Genomic DNA, 12,736 nt, shown 5'->3' on the forward strand with positions numbered 1-12,736 from the left:
TCTGTACCTCCGCCGTATGCTTTCCTGACCACTTCAAACCTGTATCTTCCCCATCTGCTTCTCATGTGCCCACTTAGAAGTACAGGTGTTCCCTTGAGGTGTTTGGGGTGCATGAATGCCTGGGTTCTGAATCTGTAAAAACAGCAGCATGAAATGCAAACCTCCTCTGGTTTGGTTTGTTTAGGGAGACTCAGCACTGGTCTTGGACTTGGACACGTTCCTCTGTGAAAATTTGCCTCATCAGTGCATGGCCTTCTAGGGTGTGCTTATCTGCCATGGGCTTGTCCTACTGTTGGAGACACAGGCACCTTTCTGCCCGCCCCCCCCCAAGCCCTCCTTCCCACGACGCTGGATGAACACCCTTCCATAGACTCCTCACCAGAGAGCTGCTGGGTGACTGAAATCACAGCAAGGCTATTTCATAGATTTCCCTGGTGGCTTGCCAAAATCCAGTACAGGCTGCATTCCCTACAGTGGGCGCAATGCCAAGCGCTTTCTCCATAAACATACCTGTTTCATCGATATCCGGCATGCAGGTGCTTGCTACAGGCTGACTTCCTGCATTTTGCTACTCTTCCTGTCGTTGTGGGTTTTTTGCTTGTTTGTTTTGTTTTTCGAGACAGGGTTTCTCTGTGTAGTTGTGGTGCCTGTCCTGAATCTTGCTCTATAGACCAGGCTGGCCTCAAACTCACAGAGATCCCCCTGGCTCTGCCTCCCAAGTGCTGGGATTAAAGGCGTGCGCCGCCGCCGCCCGGCTTCCTTGTTGTTTTTATTTGCACACTGGTGATTATTGATGAGCTCACTCCCCTTTCATGTGCTTCCAGTTCCCGAGGAGATGGTTTTAAGTGGCTGGGATGCTGGGCTGCTAGAGGTCTGATTTACAGCAGGCAGGCTGTAACCGTTCCAAAGCAAACCCCACTCTTCTTTCGGAGCCCTACCATACTCGGTACTCTTTGGACCCGAGACAAGGGTGACTGAAGGGGACAGCGGTGTGGCAGTCGAAGGCCTGCTGACGTGAGGACTGAAAGTGCAGTATTTACCAGGAATGCTGTAGCAGGAAATCCAAGCCTTAAGTGTCATCAGGCCTGGATCTAGGGACAGAGGAAAGAGGAAGAAGGATCTGCAGAGTTCTTCCGGTTATCAGCCCCCGTTGCTGTCTCCTTCCCAGCTTGTCAATCATCTCCCTGGATGTTAAAGAACATGAGATTTGGATGCTCCGCCTCTGTAGTGCCTCTGCTCTTAGGCCCCTACATCACACACACACACACACACACACACACACACACACACACACACACACACACACTGTAATGTGTGTGTTGGGCTGATCTCTGCATTGATAAATCTTCTGAGGGCTTTAGAAGGAGAACTGAACGGGAGGTGTGGAGTGAAGAAATCAGTGGTCCGTTTGCCTTGCACAAAGACGATGAGAACACATAGCAAGGTGGGGGATTGTGCCCTCCGTGTCTGGGTTCTGCAATGCTCTTCTTCCGGGTCAGGGCATTCCGACTTGCTTTCCCCATCTCGCCTGGCTGTTCCCAGCAGAGAGACTAGTTGGGTTCCTCCAGGTCCCAAGGGCAGTGGGCTTCCCTCTGTGCCAACTCCAGGAACACGTGGCACTCAGGTGAGGGTAGAGCCGTGATGAGTACCACTTGGCTTTGCCTCACGTACCGGTAGAGCTGGGAAGCGAAGGCCCTGGTGCTAAGGAACATCCTCTCTGGCTGACATATGTTTACAACTTTCTGGGGCTATGAGTTATCCGAGTCATTTCTGTGTGTCTGATTCCCCTTCAGTCCTTCCCGAAGAAGTCAGGAGCAAATGCTTGTCATAGATGATAGAAAATTCAGACATTGAAAGAAAACTTCACCCGCTGAATGTGGGTGACAGTTGTGCGGCTTGATCTATTTGTGGGGTCCCTGGCAGCAGGACCAGGACTTATCCCAGGTGCATGAACTGACTTTTTGGAGCCCATTCCCTGTGGTGGGATACTTTGCTCAGCCTTGATACAATGGGGAGGGGCTAGGCTCTCCTTCAACTTGCTATGCCAGACTTTGTTGACTACCATGGGAGGCCTTATCCACTCTGAGGAGTGGATGGGGGCAGAGTGGGAGGGAGGTGAGGAGGCAGGAGAAGGGGAGGGAGGGGGAACTGGGGTTGGTATGTAAAATGAAAAAAAAATTTTAATAAATATATTTTTTAAAAAAAAAGAAGGAAGCTTCACTATTTCTTCAAACTTTTGGGTTCAAGAATCACTAAGATATTTTTGTAAAGCCACCCATATTATAAACATGGCCTCCAAACAAAGACTTGAATTGCTGTAACCCATGACGACATCTTCTTCAACCCCCTCTCTTGTTTCCCAATGTAGGTCATAGAGAAGAAGGCTGATCCCGAAGTCAACCTACTGATCTACCTGAGGAAAATTCATATCCTTTGACTATAAAAGGGGAGAAAATGGTGAAACATTATCAGAAGGGCTGGTGGGGTGGTAGCTCAGTGGTGAGGGCAGTTACCGGTCCTCCAGAAGAACTGAGTTCAAGTCCCAACACCCCCATCAGACAGCTCACAACCACCTGGCAATTCACACATCCGGCACCAGAGGGAGAAGATGCCCTCTTTTGCGCGCACACACAAAAACACAGCACACATTCATATAGACACAGACACACACATAAGATAAAAACTCCTTTAAAAATAATGATCAGAAAAGTCACCTGCATTCATTCTAGGCAAGTGACTTGTGTTCCATTTGTGGTGTCTACCAGAGAATGGCTGTATGGATTCACAAGGGATTTTATGGATTCCTTATTGATTTATTGTATTTTCACCCGAGCAAAACTAAAAGAACCCTCCAGTGGACTGTGAGTGTTTACTCTGGAAGCAATTTCATTGTGCATTCCAGTGATTAGACATCTCTAGGCAAACTTGTGCCCTGCCAAATGTTCAGGGTGTGTGTCCCTGATAATGGTGTCCCCACAGGACTTTTTACCTGACTCCTCCTACACTCTTGCATAATTCTTACCAGAGAAAACATATTTTTATAAATATATTTCAAAATCCTGATGTGTCATCGATGTCCTCTCCAATTTTCACCTCTGACCTTCTGATTCTTTTTTTCTGTCTGGGCTTGATTTTCCTTTCCTCCAAAGTTTTCATCAGATGCTGGTAAACAGCTCTCCAAGAAGTGTCTCTGGTGTCTGAGTGCAACAGAGAGGACCAGCACGGGCTAGTGACTGTGGGGCTGTGGTCACATGATCTCTGTATGAGCTTGCACAGGACTGCACACACAGGCGTGTAAATGCGTATGTAACAGATGGGCTCCACATAAGCTGCTCCCCAGTTACCAATACGGAACCATTGCTAAGTTCCTGAGTGTGGGCTCTCTTTTTTTTTTCCACATTTGGTGAGAGAGATAAAGATAGACACACACACATACACACACACACACACACACACACACACACACACACACTGGGCTCTTTGGTCAGTCAACTGGGATTCAGTGGTGAACAAGCCACTATCTTTCTCCTCCTGCCTCCCCATCTCCCAATTAACCCTCCTCAAATAACACTTCATTCCTTACCTTGACCAAGGTGTTCTAGAAATAGCCTGCTCCTGGTGCCTAATTTTTCTCTCCAGACTCCCTCTCTGCGCAAGCCTTACATCTGCCTTCCTGTATCATCATTTTAAGCCCCCTCCTGACGAGGACCGTACTGCCTAGGGTCCCTCTTCCACTCAGTCCACAGAGCCTAAATGCCCCCCCCCCCCGCGCGAGCCCCGGCATCCCGCTAGCTCCCCTCGGCCCCACTGCAAAACCTCACCATTGGTCGGCAAGGCTCATCACCTCTAGAGCCCGCACACATTCTGCCGAGCCTTCTCTAGAGTTCCCAAAAGGAAGCAACATCAGGAATAAGCTGAAAAGGCAGGTTCCCAGGTACCCATGGCCAGAACCAACACTAGGTGAAACACCTGGCCCCCAGAGTCCCAGTGCTCCTCCTGCACGTTGCTCGATGGTAACTAATAGAAACAGGCCGTTCTGGATAAATGAGGCTCTCCAGAGTTCTAAGCCCCAACTTTTGATTAGAGTCAAGAGTTCTAGAATAGAGTGCGGGCGTTTCACTCACCTGTTCCCTGGTGAATGGTTACAGGAAGGAAGGAATGCTTGGCTCTACTAGCAACAATTCCAACCTAAAGCATGTTCACGGGACTCCTATAAGCCCTCCCCAGGTCCTGGTCCTATTTACATTCATATTTTTTTGGTTTATAATCTTTCCTCATATTGTGCCTTTCATACTGCAGAAATATCAGGCCCCACAAAACCACAATTTACTGCTGACTTAGGCCCAGATTGTGACACATGATGATCATAGCATCTCCCGTCTACTGGTCCACCTCCTCCATGCACAAAATCAGGAGCTGTGGTGGCTTTTGTCCCTCCGGAGTCACCACACCCATCCCCCACTGGCCTGCCCACATCTGCAGAGGCAGACGATGCCGAATGTCAGAGTGAGCTCATCTCTGTGAGATCTCAGCCCTGGGCTAAAACTGTGGACATGGATCACTCAGAAGCATTCCCAAACGCTCGTCCTCCTCACGCCCAGCATCCAGCTCTGTGATTTTCAAAATAACTCGTACTCATTCAAGAGGCTGAGGAATCACTTAGTTGGCGGGTTCCTTGCCTTAGCATTCATGAAGCCCCCGGGTTCAGTTGCTGACACCACAGAAACCAAGTGTGATGGTGGGACACCCGTAATCCCTGCACACTAAAGGTGTGCAGGAGGGCCAGAAGTTCAGGGTCCTCCCAAACTACAGAGCAGATTTGAGGCCAGCCTGAACCACAGAGACCCTATCTTAAAAACAAACAAAGGAAAAACACAGTCTGTATTTATTCAGGTAACAAATTTTATGAAGCACTGAGTGAGTATCCAGGAGCTAGACAGGTACTGCCTTTGGCCCATCGTAGTGAAGGGGACGGCCATAACAGCGGGGGGGGGGGGGGGGGGGGGGGGGGATGGGAGCCATGTTGGGAAACACAGGAAAGGATGCCCAGCCAGATGTGGAGAAAGAGGGCTGAGTGCAACTTTCCAGCAAAAGCTGAGGTGTTGGAGCAAGGGTGTACCAATCAGAGGCATGGGGCCAGAGGCAAAGGACTATCCTGTTTTGAAGAAATAAAGTTTTTGTTGGCATATGTGAGGAGTTGAAGGTGAGGATGGAGAGATGTGATGGAAAACAAAGACGAAATAAGCAGTGAGAGCCTTAGAGAAAAGGACCGGGTCTAGCTCTGGTGGCATGTCCCCAGTACATGTTCATGTTGTCTGTCCGTTTAGTCTAAGGCAACTTCTGAGAACGCTGCAGGGCTGTTCATCTTGGGGGCAGTGAGAAATCTCCTCTATGCAAAGAACCAACAAACAAGCTTACAACATACTGTTTCTACTCAGCCCGAGTCATGTTTCTGTACTGAGCATTTATAGAAACAAAGCCCAGCTAGTCAAATTTGAGATTGGCCCGGACATACTTATCCTACATCATTATCAGTTGTTTATTTGAAGTTCAGATTTAACTGAGGGTCCTGAATTTATCTGGCCACACTGTCTAATGATGAGCCCCAAGATGAATTCACAGAATGCATAAAGAACCAATCTCGGCTTTCTGTGAGGGCAGGGAGTCTTGAAACTAGCTGGTAGCTGTCCAGAGGGCAAAGGGGTTAGAGGAATCAGGCGTCCATGTTTTGGTTTTTTGTTTTTGTTTTTTTCTTTTTTTTTTTCTTTTTTTTTCTTTCTTTTTTTTTTTGAGCTGCCAACCCAGGGCCTTGTGCTTGCTAGGCAAGTGCTCTACCACTGAGCTAAATCCCCAACCCCAGGCATCCATGTTTTACTTGGGACAGCTAAAAACACACAGCACAGCTCTGCTGTTACAGGCTGACCGAGTGAAGGCTTAGCTCCGCCTTTAAGCCAGACAGCACTTGGGTTTTCCAGACTCTCAAAGCAGAAACAAACGACTCCTTACCTTTTGTGCCCTACTCACTGGAGTGCTGTAAGGTCTGACCCACACCACCTTCAGCCCTCGGTCTCAGCCCTGAGCTGCCTTAACTGGCTCAGAATTAAAGAGCAGAGTCGTGTGTGCAAAGGCTTCTTGGGAAGGCTGCAAAGAACTCCTCAGCCAGGGATTCCAAAACCCACAAGTCTCCTGACTGCAGCACTTCATCCAAGATAGCAATTTACAGGAAGAAAATGACTCAACCTCCCACCCGAGCCAGTTAGCAGCTCCACCCATGAAATCCTTTTGACCTGAAAAGGGCCCAAGCCAACTCTGGTAGACTCCTAGATGCACCCAAAGGAGAGGATTTGAATATATCATTTGTTCTCTCTTGGAGGAAATAGGCAGTATTTCTACCATAGTGATGTTGATAGGACCGGCCCAAGAGCCAAGGTTATCACTGTTATTTGCTAAACTGGGCACTGAGTCCAGGGCTGCACACACGCTAGGCAAAAACTGGTCTGCTGCTGTCCTGTGGCCTCAGCCCTTAGGTTGATGTTTTCTAATTCCACAAGAAAACAAAAATAAATACTGCTGCACTGGAGGAAATTAAGCCTCTATGTCACCTTCTATGACATCCAAAGAAATGACACCATATAGATTCATCTTCCATTACCCACAGTTCTGAATTCTATGCAAGTCAGGAGCTTTTCCACATTACATTTGGGTGCAAAGCCTAAGCTGCTCACAGGAGGCTCATGTAATCTGTGTGTCCTACTCAGGAAGAATGCCCACATGGCTTACTGCAGAAATATCTGGGCTTTGACTACAAGGAGCTGCCCTATGCCCACTGGATAGATTTCCCTATCTTACCCAGGCTGTTACAACAATCCTCCTGCCTCAACCTCCCAGATCCTAGTAATAACAAGTATAAATCACAATATCCAGCATCTGCTAGTTCTTTTTATTGATTAGTGTTGTTTCAGGGGCCAAAGATAGAACCCAAGGCTTCAAGAGGTAAGCACTCTACCACTGAGTGAGCTCCCCGACTACTATTTCATTGCCTTCCCAAATGAATTGGAAATTCTTTTTTTTTAAAGATTTATTTATTTTTATGTATACAGCATGTATGACTGCAGGCCAGAAGAGGGTGCCAGATCTCGTTACAGGTGGTTGTAAGTCACCATGTGGGTGCTGGGAATTGAACTCAGGACCTCTTAACCTCTGAGCCATCTCTCCAGCCCCGGAAATTCTTACATTCAGAAATGCCTTGGGACCCAGTTTTCCGAAAGCCGCTGTGTCTCTTGAACAGTCCCTCCTCACCTTTCGTCAGTGAGCTGAGATGTAAGCGGCAACTTGAACCAACCCTTTCGCCAAGAAGCTGTGACCAGCACGGTCCAAGACTCCAGAGCACGCCGCTTGTTATAGGCACCTTTGGGCCCCTTTTCCTTGACTCTCCTCCTTCCAGTCCGTCTCACAGGCACTAAGTATGGCTGTGGGAGCGGAGGCTGCGGGGCCTGCACAGTGATGGTGTCACGATATGATCCCAAGAGCAAGAAGATCCAGTATCCTTTGCACTGGCCTGGCCATGCTCTGGGCACATCTGGGAAGGGCGAGGGGCCTTGCCGATGAAGACCTCACTTTCCCTGAAACTATGCACCTCTCCCTCCTGTCTCCAAGTCTCCAACATGCTCACCCTGCCTCCATCTCCTCCACAAACGTTCTTCTGCCCGGCAGGACTCATTTGTCCCGAGTTCCGAGCTCTCAGGGCTCGGTTCTCTGTTGCCGTAAAACAGTCCCTTTGCTTTTGAACAGGGGGTTCAGAGAAGTGTCTGCAAGAATGGCTAATGCAGAGTTATAGTCTTGCTGAGCTTTAGGCCTTGGCATATACTAAGCGTCATTTTCCCAGGAGGATGAGTGATTGCTCACATCAAACTGCCTCACCTTGACCTTAAACTGCAAATCTGCTCTCTGGCGGAATGTGGGGGTGAAGGCGGAGTTGTCTAGCGCAAGTGCCAGGGTTTTGCCATGGGTGACGCGTGGGCAGTGCCATTCACAAACTATCGAACTTGGAAGAGGAAAAGCTGAGGAGGCGAGAAGTGGCAGGTTAGCTGGGGACACATCTAGGGTACTGTCTCTAGGGGACTATCCAGCAGGTGTTTCTATACAGAGCTTTACTGTTTGGAGACGATCTCATCTCAGGAGTTATAACTTATTGGGTATGTGAGCAGAAATAACAATGTGCTGATAAAATCAGCAGCATCTACTGGATGCTTGCGGAATGTTGTGCACTGTTGGAAATGCTGACGTATTAGGTATGTCATCAAATTTAGTTCTCCAAACAACTTCAAGAGCATGTGACTATCACCCACATTTAAAACTGAGAAATAGCAGCCAAAAAAAGTTAAGTTTTATGAACTTCTTAGTGGTGGATGCAGGTTCTCCGCCAGACCATCCGAAAGGCAGCAAGAGCTTGAGAACAGAGGTGTGGGATACTGTCAGAAAATAGAAAGGAAGAGGGCAAAGAAAGATGTGTGCGTACACACACACACACACACACACACACACACACACACACACACACACACATTAAAACAAGAAGGGAGAAATGCAGGGAGGGAAGATAGACATGTGTGAATTCCCAACTATAACCTGCTCAGTTGATTCGTGCGTTTCCAGGGCTGACCATTTGGTATTGGATAACCAGCTGGTGATCTCTTCCCCACGGAAGACTATTTTCTCCCACTCCCAGCATCCTTAGTTGCCTGTAGTTCTTTGTGTAGGGTTGAGACCTTCAGGGACCTTTATGATCCAAAGTGGAACACTTCCTCACTTGCCTTCAAAGGAGAAAATAAGAAAATAAGAGGTGAAGGAAGGTCCCTTAGGAGTCCAGAAGGAACATCCCTCCCCCTTTACTTCCTCCACTTATCATATGTAAGGTCTTTCTCAGGCATGGCCAGAAGTCTATGGTTGTATAAGTCATCTTCTCTATGGTTGGAGAAATACAGCCTTGTCATTCTCCAGGACTAAAAGAACACTCTACTCCTTGTCACCCATTCCCCATGATTTCAGTGTGTTCTCTTTACATAAGCCCATCCCAGCCACTACCCAGCAACAGCATGCCTGGTGCCCATCTGTTCTCTCCATGGGGCAGCCGTTACCACAGTGGAAGGGGTGGGAAGCATCAAAAAGAGGATTCATCCTGTGCAGGTAAGGTCACAATGTGATCGGGACCAGATGCTGGAACAGGCATGGCCCGTAATGATCTGGTGTGCTCTCCCAAGCTCTCCAAGCTGGAACAGGCATGGCCCGTAGTCCGGTGTGCTCTCCCAAGCTCTCCCAAGCTCTCCAAGCTTGAAACCCTTTATGCTTTTACATTCTTGTTTTGGAAGAGCCAGTACTTCGTAGCTAGAAATCTTTTTTCAGACATCTCTTCAAGACACTGTCATCGACTATAAAGACATCTTAACCCGAGAGACCTTCTCAGCTCTGGTCATGCCAGTAACTAACAGACAAGAGCAGTCTTACTCAAGAAGAAAACGAGGTAGAAAACCAAAGTTTATAGAAAATAGACTTCTCCATTTCTCACTGTTCCAAAGTGTGGGATGCTGAGGAGAGTTCAGCTGTGTGTGAGAAGGCTCCGGAAAAATCACCCAGATACTGGCTACAATGAAGATGCAGCGGGGTGCTTGCTCAAGTCTGGAGGGCTCTTCAAAGAAAGGGCGGCAGTTCTCTTATGACTGAGCAGGAACTCCTGCTGGGTGAGCTTGAAAGGCAGACTGTAGAAAGAGAAGGATGACATGTAGCATGAATTTTAAATGGTTCTTATTAATAAAATCAAACCTGAGGCCAGGTATTGGGGTGAATGCTGGAAGATCAGAGAAGCAGAACAAGCCATGGCTACCTTACCTTGCCAATTCCGCAGCTGATCGTGTTTCCTCAGACTGGAAGCTTCTGTGTCTCATTCCAATGGCTCTCTCAGCTGAACTGCTGCTCCAAAGCCTGAAAGCTTAACCAGCCAAATGCTTCTAGTTTCTGGTCTTCACACCTTATATATGTTTCTGCCGTGACTCCCTGGGATTAAAGGCATGTGTCTGCCATGCTGGCTGTATCTTTGAACACACAGAGATCCGCCTAGCTCTGCCTCCCAAGTGCTGGGATTAAAGGCGTGCACCACCACCGCCCAGCTTCTGCTATGGCTTGCTCTGACCCATTTTCTAGCCACCATTTTTGGCTCTGTATCTAGTGGCTGTCTGTTCTCTGACCCCAGATAAATTTATTAGGGTGCATAATATTTTGGGGGAACACAGTACCACAATGAAGAGTTTTTCCCCTAGAACCCCTTCCTTGAAAGGGTGTACCTGGAACACGGCAGCTTCTTTGACTGCCTGCTGCTCCTAACAGAGACCTGTTCATATCTTTCAGCCATTCACTCACATCGCTGTGTTCTGCAGGAGATTTGCCCGGCATTCGCCTCTCATCACTTTATTTATACAAGCGCTTCCTTCTCTGTTTAGTAGATTTAACTCTCCCAAGTCTTGATGGGACATGAATCGCATTTGTTCAGTGGTGTCCTGGAGAAAGCTTGCCCCAGCTCACAAAAGCCTACTGTTAAATTTGCAGGTTTCTGCCCGTTGTCTTTAAACATATCCATAGTCAAATTAAAAAGACTCCTTTAAAGTACCCTGGTTTGTATAAATCGCACTTGCCATGGTAGTGGAGGTATTTGTACAATAAAAATTGGTAAAGAAGAGCCAGATGTTCAACACGCCAGCAGGTTCTACAGTCCGGACTATCTATCAGAGCAGACACGATGGCCATGTATCCATAAATCCAATGCAGCCATGTTGTCCCCTAACTAAAATAATGTCTGTCCCTTCAGCTGAACCACAGACAGAGCATTTGGCTTTCGTTATTAGAACCATGATGTTTTGGGGGGGGGAATGTTGATTTGAGAACACTAGAATTACACTCAAGCCAGCTAGGTGAGGGTGGGAATGTCAGACAGGCTGGACTGGCGGTCCTGACTCCATTTGCAGCTTCCTGGCTTAGGGATTCTGTATAGAGCAAAACAATGACATTGTCCCCACTGTTGTATCTGTGTAAGATTGAATGTGTATGACTTAAATGTGTGACTAGCCCAGCAATGTGAAATAGATGTTCAATTTTTTGGATATATAGATTGTAACATTTAGTACACCAAAAATTCTCTAATCTAAATGGGAAAGAGAATGAAGAGGCCTGTTCCCACACATTCATTTATTCTGTAAAATGCAGGCCATTATCACCCTCATTGTAAAAAATGAAGAAAAGTTGAATAAATCATCCAAAGTGACAGAGTGAGTGAGCTACTGCAGGGAATAAAGAAAGCAGTCGAGAGGAGGGCTCTGATACTAGGCCTTTATTTCTTTTTTTAAGCAAAAGTACATGAATCTGACTTCAACAAATTAATCTTCCTCCTCCAGAAGCAAGTGATTCTCCTGAGGTTATTTTCCGAAAGTTTAAACTCTGTGTGCTGGCTAGCATGCAAGGCCAAAGGTCTAATGCACTAATGGTGTGCCTGTGTCTCTCAGGAACGGCTTGCCAAGTGTCATGGCACGCAGTGTGGATTCTGCAGCCCTGGCATGGTGATGTCCATCTACACGCTGCTCAGGAACCACCCGGAGCCGACCCCTGATCAGATCACTGAGGCGCTTGGAGGTGAGGCTTTGGCGGGCAAGACTCAGGGAACTAAGGATGGATGGCCCAGTTCCTCCGAAAGACACTTGGGCAGACAGACGCTGTCTGGGATCTGCAGCCCTGAGGCTGGTAGTTGAGACAATACTGGCTTCATCATAAGACTTTTCCTTTACTGACGCTTTCATGGTATTTTAACGCCTACGCTAATGCCAATACAGCCTTTTCCAAACATGGAAATGTGGGCAGAGTGGAATAATAAGATTTTGCTATTTGTGTTTTAATTAATGAGTCTAAATCGTTCACTAACATTACTTACCAAAATTAATCCTACAAAGAAAGGAGGAAAGATTTGGGGTACTGTATATCTATGTGCTGGCTGATTCGGGGGGCTCAGAAACAAGGGGTTATCATAAGCAAACAGTGAGCAATTCAATTCCTACAAAAATACTGATAAATCTAAGTGTAAAACTTCTGACTTTGTGTCTAGAAAGACAAGTTAACAAATGTAGTTTCTATCACAAACCTTCCCAGTTTGGGGGTATGAAATCTAGGGTATTAATAGTTTTGATGCAACTAAGAGATACTAAAGGAAACTCCTCGTCCCGTTCCACAAACAGAACAGGCAGAAACTCAATTATGATGAGAAGATGCAGAAGAAAGCGAGGTCAAAGTTCAACCTAAATGGTTTCGGAATTGGCGTATGAGCATTCCTTCATCTTTTCTCTCAGCAGCTTCGTTCAAACTTTTCAGTAAACTGCTGTGGCCTGTGGTTTTGGTTATAATTTTAACCAAGCCTGAATTTGATTAAGTAACCAGTAATCTTTTTGTTGTTCAGCAAAGTAATGAGTAGTACAATGAGTATTAAGAGATTTGAGAATCAGAGATCTTGGACTTAGCATTTTGTTTGACTTTTTTCCTGGGTACAGGCAGTCAGGTAGAGATGGAGTATAGCCTTCATGATTCCTGACTATAATTCACACGACGGCCAACATGAACAAGATGGAAAATTAGCTGAGGGTTTCAGGGTACAGCTGCCTAGCTGTGTGCTGTCCTCAGCACTGAGGGTGTCAGGCTACACCTG

The 12,736-nt window shown here is 47.1% G+C and overlaps 1 protein-coding gene across 1 annotated transcript in view; it reads left to right on the plus strand.

Moving 5' to 3' along the window:
• Positions 1-12,736, plus strand: part of LOC118573279 (aldehyde oxidase 4) — a 63,021-nt gene that overhangs the window by 1,521 nt on the left and 48,764 nt on the right. Inside the window, exons 2-5 of the mRNA XM_036173546.1 lie at positions 2,369-2,426; positions 7,445-7,541; positions 9,078-9,186; positions 11,550-11,676. Coding sequence (XP_036029439.1) covers positions 2,369-2,426; positions 7,445-7,541; positions 9,078-9,186; positions 11,550-11,676 — 391 coding nt within the window. The remainder of the gene's footprint in view (positions 1-2,368; positions 2,427-7,444; positions 7,542-9,077; positions 9,187-11,549; positions 11,677-12,736) is intronic.

This window comes from Onychomys torridus, chromosome 23 (genome assembly GCF_903995425.1).
Source record: "Onychomys torridus chromosome 23, mOncTor1.1, whole genome shotgun sequence".
NCBI lineage: Eukaryota > Metazoa > Chordata > Mammalia > Rodentia > Cricetidae > Onychomys > Onychomys torridus.